This window comes from Lepisosteus oculatus, chromosome 10 (genome assembly GCF_040954835.1).
Source record: "Lepisosteus oculatus isolate fLepOcu1 chromosome 10, fLepOcu1.hap2, whole genome shotgun sequence".
NCBI classification, from domain to species: Eukaryota; Metazoa; Chordata; class Actinopteri; order Semionotiformes; family Lepisosteidae; genus Lepisosteus; species Lepisosteus oculatus.
This window is the reverse complement of record NC_090705.1, coordinates 35,060,456-35,080,573: the sequence shown is the minus strand read 5'-3', so window position 1 is coordinate 35,080,573 and position 20,118 is coordinate 35,060,456. Positions and strand designations below refer to the sequence as shown.

General features: G+C 34.5%; 1 protein-coding gene across 3 annotated transcripts in view; it reads left to right on the top strand.

The window, feature by feature from the left end:
* Positions 1–20,118, top strand: part of LOC102690827 (collagen alpha-3(IX) chain) — a 45,187-nt gene that overhangs the window by 9,339 nt on the left and 15,730 nt on the right. Inside the window, exons 2-16 of one of the 3 annotated variants that reach the window (XM_015356837.2) lie at positions 3,013–3,091; positions 4,336–4,465; positions 7,481–7,877; positions 8,034–8,114; positions 9,124–9,144; positions 10,523–10,624; positions 12,359–12,394; positions 13,795–13,866; positions 14,145–14,189; positions 15,198–15,233; positions 15,648–15,671; positions 17,694–17,747; positions 18,112–18,183; positions 19,364–19,405; positions 19,798–19,854. In XM_015356837.2, coding sequence (XP_015212323.2) covers positions 3,031–3,091; positions 4,336–4,465; positions 7,481–7,877; positions 8,034–8,114; positions 9,124–9,144; positions 10,523–10,624; positions 12,359–12,394; positions 13,795–13,866; positions 14,145–14,189; positions 15,198–15,233; positions 15,648–15,671; positions 17,694–17,747; positions 18,112–18,183; positions 19,364–19,405; positions 19,798–19,854 — 1,230 coding nt within the window. In that variant the 5' untranslated portion in view covers positions 3,013–3,030. The remainder of the gene's footprint in view (positions 1–3,012; positions 3,092–4,335; positions 4,466–7,480; positions 7,878–8,033; positions 8,115–9,123; positions 9,145–10,522; positions 10,625–12,358; positions 12,395–13,794; positions 13,867–14,144; positions 14,190–15,197; positions 15,234–15,647; positions 15,672–17,693; positions 17,748–18,111; positions 18,184–19,363; positions 19,406–19,797; positions 19,855–20,118) is intronic. The other 2 variants (XM_015356835.2, XM_015356836.2) reach the window with 2 other exon arrangements.

Sequence of the window (20,118 nt, the reverse complement as noted above, 5' to 3'; positions counted from 1 at the left end):
CTGAGTGACCAAACAAACTGAGTCACCCGAAGAAAATACAGTATACTGTATGATTCCCTTGCACTTTCCACTTAAAAAAAAAACGTCAAAACAACCTATTCGTGTGATTCATCATGTGCCAAATGTCTCCTGAACCTGGATTCAAATTGGTGTTATGGTTCCCACATTAAAAATGTGTATTAAGATAAACTTGCTGTGACAGAAGACCACCTGCCAGGAGCTGTGGATCTGAACACATGAAGAATTACTGTATTGGAATGAAGTCTCTGTAAAAGGCATACAGTATGAATGATGAATATGTGGAATTAATTAAAATAAATGACCAATATTTGCATTGCTACCTCTCAGTGCTGGGGCCCTGGGTTTAATTTGTAGGCTGCTATCTGTGTAGAGTTTGTACTGTATGTTCTCCCTGTGTTCACGTGAGTTTCCTCCAGGTGTTCCAGTGTCCTCTTACAGTTCAAAGACATTCTGGTAGGTTAATTGGTTTCTGTAAAACCCTGGAATGAATGAGTGTGCATGTGTTTGTGTCAGTCTGCCCTGTGATTGACTGGCATCCTGTCCAGGGTGCGCCTAATGAAGTAGGTACCAGGAGACCATGATCATGACTTGGATAAGAGGTCATTGAAAGTGATGTGATGTTACACTACCAAACTATGAGAAACAAAATCATTGGTGAAATCCATTGGAAGAGTTCCTGAAGTATTCAGCTAAAAGCTGGGTGATCACAAAAACTGTCTTAACAGAATAGGCACTGAAAGGTGGAGACTGTAAACAGGGCAGAAAGGGGTGAGAGAGAAATAAGAGACTGAAGACAAGAAGAATGATTAAGATGGTAATAGATAACTAATCATAACAGCAAGTACAGTATGTTAATCTTTAAAGTCCCACTATCATGAAATTATTATCTGCTTTTTCCTGAAACCCTAACCTACACAAAACATTTCAAACAAAAGAAACAAAAACTATGTTTTATTTCTATGCAAAATTCTGCATGGATGAATCTAGGTCATTCTACAGTAAAGATCTTTTAACTTAATGTATTGTTTTCCCCTAAGAAAAACAATCTTGTGGTTGACTTAGCAATTTTCTTATTTGGGTCTTTTCTTGAAATAAGTATTAACTTCATGTATGGTACACAGTAAATTGAAAGCAATGTAAATGCTTGGGAATTGATGTGTGGGACTATTTATTAATTTTTTTAGGATAAAGTGAAATTTGTCATCGGTTTTATTGAAATTTAATTACAGTACATTTAAGTAATAGTCTGTTTTATTTTTTTCCACAAAATTGGGTAGTTTTTTCAGTACCATTTACTAAATTCTCAATACTGTACATTTCACGTGAATCAGCCTGTTAAATGGTACATTTTTAGCAATATTTCTTTAATCATTTTTTATCATTCTTTTAGTGTTTCATAGTAATACTATCATTTTTGCTGAAGGGCAATTAATTAGTCAGTCAACTCCCTATTTTCACAATTGATTATCGATTTAAAAATATGCTTACAGAATTACCTTAGACCCTTATTTGGTGTATGACTTTATTGGTTACTTTACTTGCTTACGTTATTACTAACTTTACTTATTTTCAATCACAAAAATACCCCTTTGTTCTTTAGGAGAGAATTTTCAGTGTTTTTATATGCGGTGAGTTTCTGTTCAGCAGATCACCTTTTACAGGACTTATCTCTCCATATACAGAACGCTCAGAACAGAAATACATTTAACCACACCAATGAGACAAAGTCACAAGGAGAAGCATGAGCTGGGCATCAATTGCAAAGATTTGATTTAGGTGATTATATATTACTCCCCTGCAGGGATTCAAACTGGGAATTCTCTAGAGGTAGATATGCTACACATCTAATAGCTGGTTATTGGCTAGTGCCATCATAGATAATCCATATCCTGACAGCAGGGGTCACCACTTACAAACAGCATTAGTAGTCTGTCTTTTATTTCCATCGAGATTTTTATTCAGAAGGAATCTGGACAGAATGTACCTTTGAAATCCACTATAAAATAAATGTCCTTCTTAATCGGTGCTATGATTACATACCAGTCTACTTCACACATACTGTACATGGTCATTATAACAAATAGTTAATCATTTTGGCTCATTTTTCCCTATTTCACAGGCTTGGCAGGCCACTTCAGTCCCACAGTGCTATCAATGAGAGCTCCTGTACATCTGTCCTCTCTCCAGAGCTATAGGTCTTCCATTACTGCTGTGATCAGCAGTACAGGAAAAAGGCAAATTGCTTGATAAATGCACACCCTGGAGGACAGATGTTTTAATCTGTTCAATTCTAGTACAGGATAGCAATGAATTACAAATAAAAAAACCAATTGCCAGATCTAAAATCTAAAAGAAGAAAAATGCATTCGTGGTTTTTCTAAAAGATTTCACTTATTCGCTTATTTATTTACTTTCACACCTTGGGTGAATTGAAATGTACTGTAGATACAAAAAGACTCAAAATTGTGTGGAATGGAGAATAAGTATTCAAAAGGATAAAACCTCACAGGCACTAAGGTAGCTAACATATGAAAAAAATACATAAACAAAAATGTTTTTGCCAGATTTTTAAAGCTGTACAAAGCGTGTTTAAACTTCCTAAACAATTAAACAACAGAACCACATGTACGAACATGATGAAACAAGCTCAAATAGGCAAATCAATCTACTGTTTAGATGTCATCAGAATTAGCAGTAAAGCAGAAGCAGAAGAAATAGAAACTGCAGGGATGTCTATTTAAAACTGAGAAGATCCAGCACTTTTTCATTTAATATGACATATGAGAGTCTAGAACAAGCTACAGTACCCAGCCTTTTAGCCAAACCTAATGTCCTGGCTTTTCTCAGGAAACATATGGATGACATCCTCGTATCAATTAGCAGCTAGAAAATTAATAAGCTAGATTAGCCAAATGGCTTTCTGTCGTTTGTAACGTTTCCTAAATTCCTGAGTATGTTTCTCATATTAATGAGGTGCATGTTCTTTTGCAGTTGATCTTAGCCGCTTAGATGGTGACACTTCGTGTCCAAAGATACGAGTCGGACAAGATGACCTTCCAGGTAAAAACGGGTAATATTTTTATCTGTTTTCATTGATAACATGGTTTGTGTGATTAAACAGCACATATGTTAGTTAACTAAAATCATGCAGTGTGTTTCTTAGGTAAAGAAATCAATGGCTCTGCATTCAGTGTAGCTCTCAATTCTGAATTAAAGTGAATTAAAGATTGAAAGTGCTTAAATGGTTTAAGGCTTTAATCCAGCACAGCACTCTATGTTCAGTTTATGTTTTTCTTTGCAACCAAAAGCAAATATCTAAATGTAAATGAAACTCTATAACAGAGGGTTTAAAATTTCTTGGCTAAAGTTCAAGTCTTTTACATTACAGGCAATAATTTCTGAAAGACTTATTCTTAATAGCCCTGACATAGCAATTTTCAACTAAAATTAATTTAGATTTACAATAAACAGATGTTTTTAATTCATTCTAGAAGAGGAGAATATTTTAGCAGCCTGTTAATATTTTTATAGAACTATATAGTTTTAAAGAGAATGTTTATTGATTAAAAGCTATGGCATAGTTATGGAGAATTTAATTTTAAGTCATGTAAGAAGATTACAATAGGAAACGACATGGTTCATGAGGCATCCAAAGTGGAAAAGCATGAAATATGAAGATGACTCAGCAAGTTTGAATTGTGTGCCCTTAAAAAGAATATTTGAGTTGTTTGTCCCATGAACACACTGTTAATTTAGCATATTTTTCCCTTTTCGTGCAGCAGCAGAATGAATCAAATCTGATTCAGTCAAACGCATTTCAGTTAAAGAAAGAAACCAAAAACTCCAATCATAAAAAGTATACTTCAGTATAGTGGGAGGCTTGTTCAACGTAAATGGCTAATTTTTCTATTTTTTTCTTTCAGGTTTAAACAAACAGCTTTAAGGATATGATGCATCATGCATACACATGTTCTTCTGTTTACACTTCAAACATCTGCTATTTAAATGTTAATTTATATGATCTTGGAATCTTTGTTGTTTTTAAGCTACAGTAATATCTGGACAAGCCAATATTTTTATTATTACAATGAGTATTTCTCAATATACCTAGGTTTGTTTAGGTTTGAGTCAGACTCATTCATTGGAACTGGCTCAGATTTCATATTGAAAGCATTTGTCAATGGGAACGGGATATTAAAGAAGTAACAAGCTACATGATAACAGACGTACCATATATTGGAAAATACCATACGGTACATAAGGTTTTATTTAGAAATAAAGAGATATGCCAAGTCTTTTTTTCTTCTTCTGAAGGTTTTGATCTGATCAGCCAGTTCCAGCTGGATGTCATCCCACTTAAGGGCGTCAAAAAGGTCGAAGGATCCACAGCATTGCAGGTGGCTTACAGACTTGATAAAGAAGCAAATTTCCAAATTCCAACAAGGTACGACAAAGAATCCTGCAGATGTTGTATCATTACAGGGCCTGTGCAGGTGTTACACTACGGATTACGGTAACAGGTAATCAGTAGGGCCTAGTCAAGTTTAAGCTTGTTTCCTATTTTTTGTACATACAGAAAGGATGTAGCTGTTTTTATTTCCGTGAAACATTACTCAACATACTGAACAGTGTATTTTACTATATTCCCTAGGTTTTGCTTCCAACAACTGCTTAAAACAAATATTCAGTTAGTTTATTTCTATTTGCTTGAGATTATCATTTTACTTGTTGTGAATTATAAGTACATCTACTGTAGGTTTTAATGTTTCATACCAACCGAACATGTGATTTCAAAGACAAATATATTTAAAACCTTTGAAAAAATGAAAATGAATCAAATAACAATGGGATAGCCAAAACAGACATTTCTATTTTCTGGACAGAGCCAAGTTTTGTCCAGTGCAGTTCCTTGTTTTACCAGGTTAAATGACATTTAAATAGTTTCTTTATTTTTTCTTTAATCATCCAGTTGTTTGTTTAACTGTGAAATCAGTCGGCCCAATTGTTTAACTGTGATGTATTTTTTAAGTTCAGCAAGAGGTATATAAAACATATGCCTTTAAAAACAAAGATTTGGTTTTAAAAGTCTTGAAAAACATTCCAGAAGGTTTAAATATCATTATTAATACACATCTCATTCACAGATCTAAAAAAAACTCTGATAATGAATTATTAAAATGCACCACCATTTCTTAAGAAAATGCAAACAATATACATTTTTAATGTCTATATAAAAGCGATAAACTGTGTATAATTGTCCATTATAAAGCCTCTGAAACCAAAAAATAAAGAATTTATAATTGTCTCAGGATGTAGGCTCTCCAAACCATATCTGTGTAATTATTTTTAAAATAATTGAATGAATAAAATAGTTTCCCTAGTCAGGTTTACTTAGATTTTGTACATTACAGGACACTAAAAGCCCTGTTCTTTAAACTTGTGCACACAGGAATTAGAAGGAATCTGCATATACTCTATACAGTATTCATATTAAAGTTTCAAAGTTGTCCCTGGGGGCAAATGTTATGACAAAGCAGCTGTTTTTTACAAGGACGTTGGCATGTGATTACAGCATATCACTGTCCTGTAATTGAAAATTCTAGGTCATACTTAAGTTCTTGAAAATACTTCTTTCCATTACATGATTTGTAAATCATATATATATATAATACTATTGCTATTTATGATTAATGAATAAGTGAATATTTTTCAAGAAATATGTCATCTTAACTTTATTTTACTGTATGTAGCACTCTCTTCATCATCTTACTTTTTATTATACTGTATTACTGTGTAAACAGAAATGTTCAATATCATTAAAGGTGTTAGGAGAAATATTTGAAACAATTATAAGTAGAAGAATTACATTAGGTTTGTTAAGGTGTCCGTATTGCTAAACCTTTGCTTTTATTATATTGCTAACTATTTTGTACACTTTTTCATAGATTGCAGGTGATTTTCCAGACATATTTTACGTTTGAGAAGAGTGCTGTTTCATCTATGCATCTATTTAGATGCATACACCAGAAAACTATGTCAAGACCTGGCTTTCCTAAGTGTCCTCAGAATTTCTCTTTGTATTCATTAAGCCACTGCATTAGATATACCATAAGGGCTAGCCCAGGTTTCAGTTTGAAAGCTGTGCAACCACAGGATACTAAAAAGTTGCCTTCTTTCTCTTTATTGTTCTACAGGAAACTTCTTTTTTTATTATGTTGCCTTGATCCATTTACAAGATGGTAAAAACAGGCGGCAGTATTCATCTATAAATGTACCACCCATAGCGCTTTTTGCTTGTTAACAAGCAGCAAGTGGTACAGGAGAAAAAAAGCATGGCTTTGTTAAACTTTAATTGATGTCTCTTGCTGGATGTGCTGTTGCCAGGCATTATTCTGTATTTATAGCATCATTAAAATATTAACATTGTTTCCATTGTCAAAAAGGATTAACAAATTTTACCTAAGCTAGTATGCTTGACAGAAACTAAAATGCTTTGAACATTCATTTTATTAGTTTGATTAATTACAAGTCAAAACTAATTTTACACTCCCTGAAACAACGGACATATATTTGTTTTTTTTTTCAAAAGAACCAATTTAAGTATTTTTCCGCCATGTCTGGTTAAGCCCACAATCAGCCCCATGCCTTCTACTGTATTAAAAATAATCAAAACTCCTAGTTAATGGCTGAGATTCAACATTATTAGAAGCTACAGTGAAAAACATTGCCTGAAGTACCAAGTTGCACCCTTTGTATAATTTAGGAGAACACATGTACAGAATCTAAATCTTCTGTGTACTGATGATTATATTTAATTTAAATACATCATTAAAACAAAAAACAAAAATCACAATGAAATGACCCTTGAGATTTCCGAAATAAAATAATATCTAACCCTTTTCCACTTTTAATTTAGCTTGATATTTAGCAGTTTTCATTGAGGCTTATTTTCAAAGGACAACTTTGTGAGATAGTTGTGAGATATTTCAGTACTTACAAAAGCTAAGAAGTGCAATTGATAGTAACAATCTTTTATTAGGTTTGAGAGGCCTGCATTGCAGAATTTGTTTGTTTTACATATTGGAATTATTGTTAGTTTAGTGAGGTTTGTTAGGGGAGTTGTGTCAGTGTGCGTTGACTACAAATTAATGAGTAAAGCTTAATTTGACATCGAAAAGTACAAAAAAACATCTGCAGAAGACTCAAAAGCCCAAATTTTATGTTTCTTCTTCCTACTTTTCTGGGTGGAAATATTAATGAACTTGCTCCTTACTGGTTTTGTGTCAGACGGTGCTGTTTAATTAATGCAAACACAAGAAATGTAATCCTGAAAGTTCTAAATAAAGTTTGCATAAATTCTTTAAAATATTGTGACAGAATATGATTTATATGTAACTTTGTGGCTATACTGGGGCACAAAAAGGCAAAATTAATGATTCTGGTATCCTTTACTTTGCAGGGTAATCTTCCCATATGGTTTGCCAGAGGAGTATTCTTTTGTGACAACATTCCGCATGGTCAAAAACACTGTCAATAAAGTATGGAACGTGTGGCAAATTGTGGACGATGATGGCTACAAGCAGGTGGGCCTGAGACTCAATGGTGACCAGCAGGCCCTAGAGTTTTTCCTCATTGGCATAGACAGCAATTTGCAGGTGGTCATCTTTCCAGGACTGTCCCAACTTTTCAATAATAAGTGGCACAAAGTGATGGTGGGTGTGGAGCACGACCAAGTTACACTTTATCTAGACTGTGAGCCTGTTGGATCCAAGCCTATCAAAACCAAGGGAGAAGTCAATGTACAAGGGGAAACTCTCATCGGAAGGCTTGACGCTGATTCCAGTACGTCAGTTGTGGTAAGAGCTTTCTTGGGATAACTTTGGTTTACCCTTTGAAACGAATGTAAATATATTTACAACTATTGTTAATTAGGCAAGTAAAAATCATTAGTATTTTGTACCTAGCAAAAAAAAACTGAGAGTGTAAACTTGTGTTGTTTTCTTTTCTTCAAGTTTGAGCTGCAGTGGATGCTCATACACTGCGACCCCCAAAGAGCCCAGAGAGAATCCTGCTCAGAGTTGCCCGTACAAGAGGTAATAAAAATAACATTATAAAAACATCACAGTTTTTAAGGTACAGAGGATTTATATAAATTATAGTATAATGGGCTCAGTCTTCAAGCATGGCACTAAAACGGTGCTTTAAAAAATAGAAACAGAATTCTATTTAGGTTTTTCTGTGAGGCACATTAAATATTCAAACCTCTAAAAGATAGTAATGCAGAAATAGGGCTGTATTATTAGTATAGAGCTGGTGTACTATACAGTAAATGCATTATATGATTGGTTTAATGATCAGTCTGCAATGTGAAATTAATTCTGCATACAGGACTTCTAAAAATTCTTCTTGCACACAATACACAAAATATATTACATTTTCATTTGCTTAAATCAAGTACAATAAACCTGGGTATATATGGTTAGTAAGACATCATGGTGAAATCACTTCTTGTAGAGACAAACCATGAATGTTAAAATGTATCACAGGGTTTCTTATAAGACTTATATCGGGGTCTAACCCTTTACAATTACAACAGTTTGTCAGTTTGTGTCCCTTTTATCCCAAAGCATTATTTATTTCTCTATTATATGGAAAATATTTAGTTTTAAAAATGGTATTGGTTACTTGGAAAGCTGAACCAGGGAATACATGACAAACCATACTGGAATGTTTTTTCTCTTGTACGTTTTTTTATATTTGAAGCTAATATAATAAAATACTTTTTAAATTGGATTGTTTTGAATCTACATTGTAGAAAGACCCATATCACAGTATTGGTACAGTATATTTAAAGATGGGAATTTCTTGTACTGCTGGCATGCACTTTTCTGCTTGCATTGTGTCTGAAGACCTGCTTCAAGATAAGAGCTTAGAACATTTAATGGATTGTAAGTTTGAAAGCTCTGCTCAAGAAAGAAACTCCTTGCTGCCTTTTTTTTTGGGGAAGGATACCAACTTCTTCTGCTGAATCACTTACTTGGTTAAGGGGTTACTTTGTTTTTACTAACATTACTTTTTGTTGTTTCTCTCCTACTTCTTCAGAGAGTCATTCCCAATTCTGAGGTATTTATTTTCCACCTTTTACTACTGTATCTTTTTTCTGTATCAATGACAAAATTTTTTTCATGCTTCATTCTGTCTGAATACCTGTTGTTTTTTACGGCCAAATGCCATTTTCTACACTGAAGTGTCTTGAATTTTTACTTAACTGAAATTGGCTCCATAAGAGAGTTCGCAGTTCCAGGTATAGAGCAAGTTGGTACAATTCTTTTACCTTTTTTTTGTCTTTTTTTAGTCTTTTACCTTTCTGTATTTTGTACTAGTACCTGAGTTACTGACATATTTTGGCCCATTTGATTGAAGTCAGCATAAAGATGATCACACCAACGGGTTTTTGTTCCATGAGCTAACTAAATAAATTAAAAAAAAAATAATAATCCATTCTTTTAATCGTGATTATATGTACAGTAATTATGCAAATTACAAGTTTACATCTGAGGACTAAAAAAAATTCCAAATTAAACTTGGTGGCAGACTTGTTAAAAAGATTAATTGAAAACAAAATTATATTCAGCCATTTATCATTCTGCAATGCTGACAGGACATATGAATGCCTGAGCTCTTTTGGCACGTATTCAATATTATAGTTTTTAAAACACAGCTTCAAGCACCACTCCAGACATTTTATATATTCTGTGTTCTGTTGAAGGTATTTTAATTGAAAGGGCTCTGGAGAGCAACAACAGAAATAGACATCACTTATAAAAAAGCGACACTGAGATTACAGATTTAAACTATAAATTGTTTCAGACATTTACTAGTTGAGTTTTTTAGCCTGTTCCTGGAAGATCATGCTGTGCACTAGCTTTCAGATCAAAGAAATATTTTCAACCTCATCTTGCAAAGATGTAATCTGCAGAGACAAATAAGAAAATGCACCGATATTTGCAATCCATCTTCCATTATCTAAATAGAGTCCAACTGGTTGGATAAACATAATATACTGTATGTACAGCTATTAAGTACACTACCACACAAACAAATAGAAAAAAAATATGTAGAAAATGTGAGAATTGTAATATCTTAGTTTTGGGGTTGCATATACTGTGTTTTAAAAGGGAGTAACAAAATTAGAGTATTTTGTTTTACAGGTAACAAATATGGAATTCAATCAAAATCCAATTTTAATATTGTATCAATGTTTATTAACAGAATAACATAAGATTCATAGACTATTAGAAAGTGTCAGTGTCTCGCTGACTAGGTAATAATTAATAGTCCCGTAATAGTCTTACTATTGGATCTCAAGTGAAACTCATTATATGTTTAATGATTTCATTAAGCTTTCTTATCTACTCTTACCTGTATGTGCATTTATATTTTACCAAACTCCTAAATTTTTTTTTCTGTTTTTTTTTCTTCATTTTTCTATTCGTATTAGCCTGACAATAGAGGCCCAAGACCTGTTCCTGGAGCCCCAGGTCCCCAAGGGCCAGTCGGCCCCCAGGGGCCCCAGGGAGAAAGTGGCAGAGATGGCCGTGATGTAAGTGGAAAAGAACCTTGGAAGCTTTAGCCTTTCTGACCTAAGCACTCCTTTCTTAGTGAAAATACAGGCATATTATCGACAGGCGTCATGATTGTGCAGCTGTCAGCATTGCTGCCTCACAGAGCTTGGGCCCTTGGTTCAATTCGTGGGACGCGATCTGAAAGATTGTTTGTTTTCCTTGTGTTTGTGTCAGTTTCCTCCCACAGTCCAAAGACATGCTGGTTGGTAAATTGGCTTATATACAATTGGCCCTAGTGTAAGAGTGTGCATGTTTGTGTCTGTGTGAACCCTGCAATGGACCAACATCCTGCCCAGGTTGTATCCTACCTTGTGCCTGTTGCTTGCTGGGATAGACTCTGGCTTCCCCCACAACCCTGTGCTGAAAAAAGTGAAAAAAGTGAAAATGGAATGATGGATGGATGGGGATTAATGACATAAATTACAAGTGAAACATTTTTCAAAGTCCACATATCTTGAGAATATTTATTTCATTATATATCTTTAATACAGTAGGCAAGAAAACATTTTTCTTTAACTTTTTGTAGATGTAAAAAAATGTTTGCTGTGCAACACCAAATAGAGTGCTCTAACAGTGAAACATAAATACTATGGAAGACATTGTATTTGCAACAAGAGCAAATAAGGTATGAAGTTACAGTACAGTTACAAATAAGTTTAAATAACAGTCAAGTAACAAAAACAAACAGATCACCGCCTTAATACATGTAACCTGAAGAAGGTTGCATCTTGTAGCACTAATATCAACAGTTTGAAGTCACAAGATCTGCATTCAGTGTGGAACAGTTGAGGTTCGCAAAGGAAGGTTTGTCGGTGATTGTGCCATCCTGATTTTTAAAGTTAGCTGGGTCAAACAGGACAAAGGAAGAAAATGAATAGGCATGGGAAGGAGAATGTGAGGAAAAAAACCCAACAAGGGGTGCTTTCAAAAGAGAAAGGATAAGAAAAGGTATTGGAAATAGAAGTAGATGACCTGATCGAAATATATGTTGGCAATGACAAAACAACTAAATTGGAATTAAGATAGAGACAGTTACCCAGAGAAGAAACCAAAGCACATGGGTTGTATAATACATTGAGATAGACCCGATACTAGGAGACCAGCAAGGACAATGAGAATTGAGGTCTAGAACATGAAGCAGATGGCGTAAGCTATTAACAAAAGAAAGACCCTATGAGCGTAATTTGGAAAGAAACAATTGAAAGGTGCTGTGGAAAAGATGTGCTACAGAAAGATAACATAAAAAACACCTTCAGGTAAAGAGGATTGAAGAAGAGAGGACAGAGAGACATGAGCCTGTCAAAGTCAAACAGAATAATTCAACAGGGGAAAGTGCAAGTGGAATAAAAGAAAATAGAGAGGCTGCAGATCAACGGAGGTCTTTAAAGGGACAGGAATGATAAAGATACTGTAGATAAGCTAGATGACAATAAGGGAGAAAGGTGAGATGAAAGCAATCATTGATCATACAGTATTTGTAAGAGGTGAGGAGAACAGTTTTAAGCAAAAAGAAGAAAGCACAGGAAGACGGTAGGTAAGATTTGCAATATTTCCCAACAGGAGCAATAAATATTTCTTCCCATAACTCACTGCAAATTGATTTTTATTTTTGTTGAAGGATTAGGGTTAGGTTTTTTATCAAAGAAATGTTTTGTCTCTTTCCCTTATACTTTGGCAGTTTTAAGTTCCAACTGTCACATTTTCATTTGCAGGGTATTCCGGGCCTCCCTGGATCTCCAGGAATTCCTGTAAGAATGAAACTTTCTAAATATTTATGTTGTGTGGAGTCTATTTATATAAATTGAGAAGGAAAGTCAGGTCCTAATCTCACCTGTGTCTGCTCTGCTATGTACATATATAAACTGTATACATTATATGTTCCTGAATTTCCCTATGTGCATCTTTTTGACATCGCTCCTGTCACCCTATTTACACCCTAGCAGCAGCTCTCTAGCTCATTCCTTCTGAAAGTGAAAGCGGTTCTGTCAACCTCATCAGTAGTCTGCTGTGCCCTCAGCTAATCAAGTTATGTCAAACAAACCTCCAATACATTTTTTCTTAGTATCACAGGATACGAGGGAACTACTGAAATGTACAATACAGTACATATATGGACATCAAAAGAAATCTATTACTATAATTGTAAAATCACAAAGATATTATCAGGAATATGCAGAAATGTTTTTTTGTAGTAGGTACAGTACATTGGTATTTTATTGAACAGATATGACATATAGTCTTATATTCTTCATCCTGGTCCTGTTCCTTTTGTATACAGTATGTGCACAGAAATGTTCCTGTTCACTGATCTCTGTGCCATAGATACCATATGTCATTCCAGCTTTTCCTACTAATGTTCAACGGAACCCAAGTGTAATTGGTATCATCTCCACAGCATAGCTTTTATATTCTCATCTAGCAACACTGCTGCCCAAACAGTCACACTTGGACTTCCTCATTGATTGGAATTTGCACATAACAAATCCATCCAAGTGTATCACAACGAGTCACAAATATTTAATTAATCAAAATGATAACAGAACATTTAACTATTTAATACCAAAATCTGTATGTTTTATTTACCCATGAACTTACAATACATACAGAAATTGAGTTTTTCTGATGCTCATTATACAAAGAATAAGTGTAATTCCGAGATTCTGTTTGATCATAATAAATACAGAGTTACTGGTTGATGATCGATTCAGACATAATAGAATAGCAGCAGAATATACCACTTAAGTGTTATCATCTTAATTTTCCTACTTTTGTTTTTAATCAATGAAATACTAATCTACATGACTTTACTTACTGTGAACAAAGAATCAGTGAAGAAAATGTATTACATCTTATCAAAGCCATATGAAACATGATATTACTTGATTTCTCAAATGTGGTTTAATCAAACTGTGACTACAGAAAAAAGCAACTTATTTAAGCAATGTTCAGTCATGTTTATTTTTAGGATTACATGGGGTCAGGTAGCAGCTTCTCTTGTGTCTATTTTCCTTACAAAGTAAGTTACGGAAAGGCACAGAAAATAACGTTTTCAATTCATAAAAAGTTTAGAGTTGCTTGAGTGTCTTAACATCATTGCTTGTTGATTTATAATAGTGAGAAACTTTTTCATAAAGTATGTTTGGTTTAGGGAACAAAAGGAGAACAGGGGGAAATCGGTCTCCCTGGACAGAGAGGATTGCCAGGCCTCCCAGGAGCTGTTGTAAGTTTAATTTCCTCTGCTTGCCAACTTTAGATTGGAACATTCTTCCAAGTAGTCAAACACTACAGAACTACATCAGAATGCACTACAAAGCCGCAAGACGTTTCTTTGTGTGTTGTAATAATTTAATAATGACTGAATATCCATAGATACTGTATATTTCTTCAGGGCATTGGGAGGGCATTAAGAATTTATGGAACTTCGCTCCAGCTTTTTCAATTTGATTTTTTTTTCTTTTGAATGTGTGCATTAAAATAATATCTTCTTGATTTATTCAGGGGCCACAAGGGCCATTGGGGCCTAGAGGATCTGTTGGTGAAAGGGTAGGTGGATTTAATCTTTATTTCATGTTTTTTCTCAGTTAATACTAGGACAGTCTACATTCTTCTGCCAAAGTATTTCATTTTCTAATCTGGCCATACAGCTTAACTTTTGTTAATGTATTTGTACAAAACAGAGTGACAACAAATTTACTCAACATTTTACTTGATTACAATAAAATGGATAAACATAATTACTAATGGGAAATATGTTCATTTACAGTTGACAGAAGCAATATGTCTTACATTAAATCTTTAACTAGGGGTAATATTTGACTACACTTCATGTACCGACAATTACCAGAAAAGGAGAACTTCAGTTTAACACTTGGGGTTGTTTTTCTCACCAACCAAGTGTTCAAATAGGACTGATTGTAAAAGCACACAGGAGTGTACAGGTATGTAAATCACATTACAACTGGCCTGTAATACATTGCAATTGAATGTAATGCTGGTTTTCTGTGTAGAATATGCACAATAAAAGGTACTGTAGGCCATGAGCTGATACTTATGCAAGACAGGAGAGAACTGTTAAATGTGAAGCCTTACCCATGAAAAAGAGGTCGTAAAAGTTTGCCTTGCCATTGTAGTCTTTAAGTATTGATATGCAACAAAACTGAATGTTTGCTGGAATAAGACTGCCCCTGCGCAATATAGAGCATCTACTGTATATGTTCAGTGGTTCCTCATTCAGATTCTATTTCACTGTTTTCCTGTACTCCTCAAGTATACAAAAGACCAGTAATAAAATTCTGTTTGCAAAACTATTCAAAGCATAATTGTAAATTATACTATGCTGTAAAACATTTTAATGTCTTCCCCAGTGTACCAGTGAAATTCTTAGAAGTGCAGTTTCTGTCAATAAATATTAAAGTTCCATATTTCATATACAGTAGTTGCTTTGTCAGCTACAGTAGGTGCAAAATCTCAGCTACAGGAAGCCATCTAATATTAGAAACATGTAAAAAGGCATTTTGAAAATTGTACTATTTCTCTTTGAATTGTCCATAGGGACTTCCTGGCTTTCCTGGTCCACCTGGCCCCCCTGTAAGTTTCAGTCTTCTAGAGTTCATTTATAATGCTATTATTTATTCAACTGTGCTGCCATACTAAGTATAGTTTGCTGGACAAAATCAACAAGGTGGTTATGGAGTATTTTTGCTTGTAAAATATCTCGCATTGCAATCACTGGAGTTTGGATTTTACTAATGCTATATAATCTTAAACAGTGTTTATTTTCTCTCATTGTTAAAGTGAAATTAAATATTCTTTTATTAAGAATATCAGATTATTATAAGAAAGCCAGGATCCACTATGATGATTTTAACTGACATAAATTAAAATACAGTCAGGATGATGATGACTGCATGTGATTAATACAAATATAAAATGAAATCAAGTGCTGAGATTTGATTTACATAGTAATAACATTCTATTTTATGTTTTAATTTTTTTTCCTAGGGACCCGAGTCAGTTGGAACTCCAGTAAGTACAGATGGCCTTTTTATCACTTTCCCTAAAGATAGCTTTTATTACTTCTCTTTGCAAAGGTAAACATTTTCATCAATCAATAGGCTTTCATTTGGGTATAAATTGCTTCTTCATTTTCAGAAGGTCATTGATTAGATTCCTTTTGAGTGCTGCAATCTAACTATTGGGGAATGCACTCACGTCAATCAACATGCAAACTGAATGTGGTGTATATAAATTGAGGTACTGATTCACTCATAAGGTGATCCTTAATTTATTTTATTGTTTCCAATTGTAAATTATGACCCTGACTACAAAGAGATTCAGATGAGGCAACAGAGAATATAATACATGAACAGAACTTGCCTGTATTCATGTATATGGTTATCAATTTTTAAAATAAAAATCCCTTGTTTTACCATTTGTTAGAAAAGTCTATCAAACTACTGGGGTATAAACTGGCCTAAACTCCATGCCATACTTATACAGTATAACTTTATATCCACCGAGTTCTTGAAGTAGAAGTATCAAACTCAAACACCCTGCCTGGAGGCCTTTTGCTCCAGCCATTACCCTCTTCTATTTAATTAGTCTAATTAATTGGATGAACTACTATTACTTCCAACCTGGCTTGAAAATATTGAAAATATTCTGATACCATGGAATCTACTTAGCTGTTAAATTTACTTTAGAAAATGCAGCCTGATAAATAAAACAAATTAATTACCTGCCTAGAAAGGAGTTATGTGATACTCTTGCCTAAGTGTATTTCAAATTGTGTGTGAGAATTGATCATTTTTTCAATACCTGTACTGTATGTTTTTCTGTGGATTGTTCTTATATGTTTTCTCATATGGGAATCTATCATGTCAGTGACAACTGTATATTGTATATCATACTGTTTATCCTATATTATCTTATATCAGATCTGTACACCTATATGGTCCTCAAATGGGCTTGTGCTTTACCATTATAGTTCCCTGATAAGCATCTTTATGTAGTGTGATTTGAGAACTTTTATTTTCCTCTGGAATATGTTCTTAACCTTCAGGATGATGGAATAACTGATTTTTAGGCAGGACACATGCAGTATAAGAGCATTGCCTGAGAGTATACAATAGGCTAACAGGACAGGAAAGGTTAAATTAAATTTAAATAATGTATTTCTAATACATACTGTATGTACATATCTGATTGGATTTTTTTTTTTAATGGACCATGGACAGTCGTGGACAGTCAGGTCCTCAGTTTTATTTCTTATCCAAATTACGGTACCTTTTTATAGCTTAGTATCCCTATCACTGTATATCACTGTACTGGGACATTAGGACCCACACAGACTGGAGGGTGAGGGCTCCCTACTGGTCCCACTAACACCTCTTCCAGTAGCAACCTTAGCTTTTCTAGGCGGTCTCCCATCCAGACACTGGCCAGGCTCACATCTGTTGAGTTTCAGTGGGTAACCGTTTATGAGTTGCAGGGTGATCACTTGGTTTGCAACAGTTAGTGGGCTGCCTGTTATTTATCTGCTCAGTTTTATGATTTTCTCCATTTCAGATCAGAAATTAAATTAGTTACACATGTTACACCTAGCTTACCTTTAGAAGTCTTCACTTTGAGCATTCAAATTTAGAAAAAAAATAAGTATGCATCACTTTGTAATTTCACAAATTGGAACAACATGGAAAAGTTCTGAATACTTCAAGAAGGCACTGCATACATCAATGGCTTCTGAAAAATCTCTTGTTTCCATTATTATCCCTAGTGTAACTACAGTAGCAGCTATATGGCGCTAATCTTAGTTTCAGTCCTGCAGAGAATCAAGTCTCCAATAACCATGAGTTAATTGTAGGTGTGCAAAAGGCTTTTCAATCTGAACAACTACAAATAAAAGGCCATTTTGGCCATGTAGCAATGGTAAATGAGCCCCAAGCTGAAATTCTTTTATGAAAGGTTTTAAAGCTACCAAACGAGTAAATTGACTACATTTGTCTCCAAGTTGTTGTTTATTTTTCTATGTCTATGTATTCTTTTCAGGGGCCTCCAGGAGAACCTGGTGAGCCAGGTGACCCCGGAAATATAGGACCTGAGGTGAGGACCTGTCCTTCCTTTATCTCTGGTTATCCATGCCTTTGAAGATATATATAGTGGATAAATCTTTATTTTTTAAGATTGCAACCAATAGAATTAGCAAAAAAGCACATTTTTTTGCCTTTTTAAAAACGGAAAAATTAAGATGGTTAAAATCAACCAAAATGTAGAGCTGATTAACTATTGCAAAATACATAGGAACCTATAAAATACAAGGAAGAAAACTAAACTAAATGATGCACTTCCTACTCCCACTATTTGATTAAGTTATAGGTTAATAAAATTCAAGGAGAAAACACATAAGGCAAGGATACTTCACATGATTTTTGTCCTTGGAGGGTAACTGTCAACTTGTGCCTGACAGGGTCCAGTCGGTCCAAGAGGCAACCCTGGACTTCCTGGTCCTCCTGGTCCACCTGGCCCACCAGGACCAGAGGTAAGTACATTTCATGTTGAAGCTTTGCAGAAACATTGCAGAAATCAATAGTATAGGAAAATAATATCTTTATTCAGTCTAGTTATAAATTGGGATTATTACAGCATTGATGAGTTCCATGTGGCACTGATACAACTTTATGTAGAACTTATACTAAGGATCTGAATAAAACAACATATTTGCTTATATCTACAGTACGTACTGTAGGTGAAATCTGGCACAATGTCTAAGCAGTGAAGTTATTTCTTTAACATCACAGATTTCAAACTGGAAAAGCCAATTTGGGATTCAATACTGTGATTTTCCTAACATTATTTTTTTCCAATTGTGCAGTAAATGCGGTTGAATTATTAATGATGTTCTCAATGGTTGTAACATAGAAACACCAAGCTGACATCTTCCCAGGCAATCGAAAGTACAGGAGTACATTGCCCTGATGAAACATAAAAAAAAATAATTCGAATAAAAGAAGTGGTATCATTCAACTTCAACCATGTTGGTAGAGGAGTTCCCTCAAAGATCTGGAGATCTGGTAAACTCTTCAGCCTCCTGTGCCAATGTGAGCACATGCTGTTCATGAAAATGGAGGACCTTAAGCTTTTGGGGTTAAAGGGTGGTACACGTACAGCATGGATGGACTGCACCCCTGCCTCCCTCAGTGTTCTCTTTACTCTCTGCTAGGCCATAAACTTACTATATTCTTGATAGAAGACCAAGATGGCTCCCTCTTTTAAACACATTTTGAAATTATCTTTAAAAATGACCTGACTGTCCAGACACTTGGGGTTATATGAGTGCTCCATAGGAGTGGTCTCCATATATCCTGTAAACTCTCACTCTAAAAGCCTAAAGTCTTACAATAGCAAATTCAGAGAAAGCTTTATCATCAGATCAGATCTTCTTAATCAGTTCCCTCTGGTAAACTTGTTATCATCGTGTTATCATGCTCCTACAACAACCATCTGATCTAGAGTTTCCTTCTGTAAGTGTACAGAAGATATTTTGTGCTTTTTGGTTTACTGTGAAAAAGGTTTATTTTACAGACTACAGTATATGTTGAAACTAAATCTGAGCATTTCAGGCAGACAAAAGAAGGAATGGGTACTCTATCTTTGGTCTGCCATGACAGTAACCTGGTCTCAAGACCTCTCTTGATATTGATGGTTATTTCTACCTTCAGGGGCCACCTGGTGTATCCACAGGAGAGGGGAGCGGAGATTTTGTAAGTCAGTGTTAAAGAGTTACAGTAGGCTTCTTTTATTCAGTGTTTATCAAAGAATGCTTTTAAATAGAATGTAATTATTCATTTAAAAAAAAACTAAGTCCCATTTTCTAGGTTTCTATATTACCAAAACAGGAAAAAAACACAACAAATATGATATGATATGCATATATAATATATGCAGATGATCAATATTCAGCTCTTTGACAACAATCCAATTACTTTAAAAATAGATTTGAACATTGCTGTCAAGGAATTACAGTTTACCTCGGTATGAAAGATACAGTAGCATTAGAAAGATAAGATTAATAGAGTGACTTACTTATTGTTCATTATGCATCATAAAAATATAGATTTGTGTTCACTGAAATGACTATTATCATTGTTTGTAGTGTCAACCATCATGTCCTGCAGGACCTCAAGGAAATCCAGGACCACCGGGCCTTAAGGTAATTAAAACACATATGCATTTATACAGTAATACAAAGAATTTACACTTTCTGTTTAAGAGTTCTGCCATATGTTACAATGTCTACAAAATTGTTTCTCCCATGATTATGGAGAAATTGTGCATCATTTAACTTTGGAATGGAGAGATCTCTTTGCGAATGGTGACAAACTGAAATCATTTTGCACAAGGTAGCCTTGGCCCCAGAATTGAAACGTGGGAATTAACCACTGTTGATGGTAAATTAATGGAATTTGGAATTTGG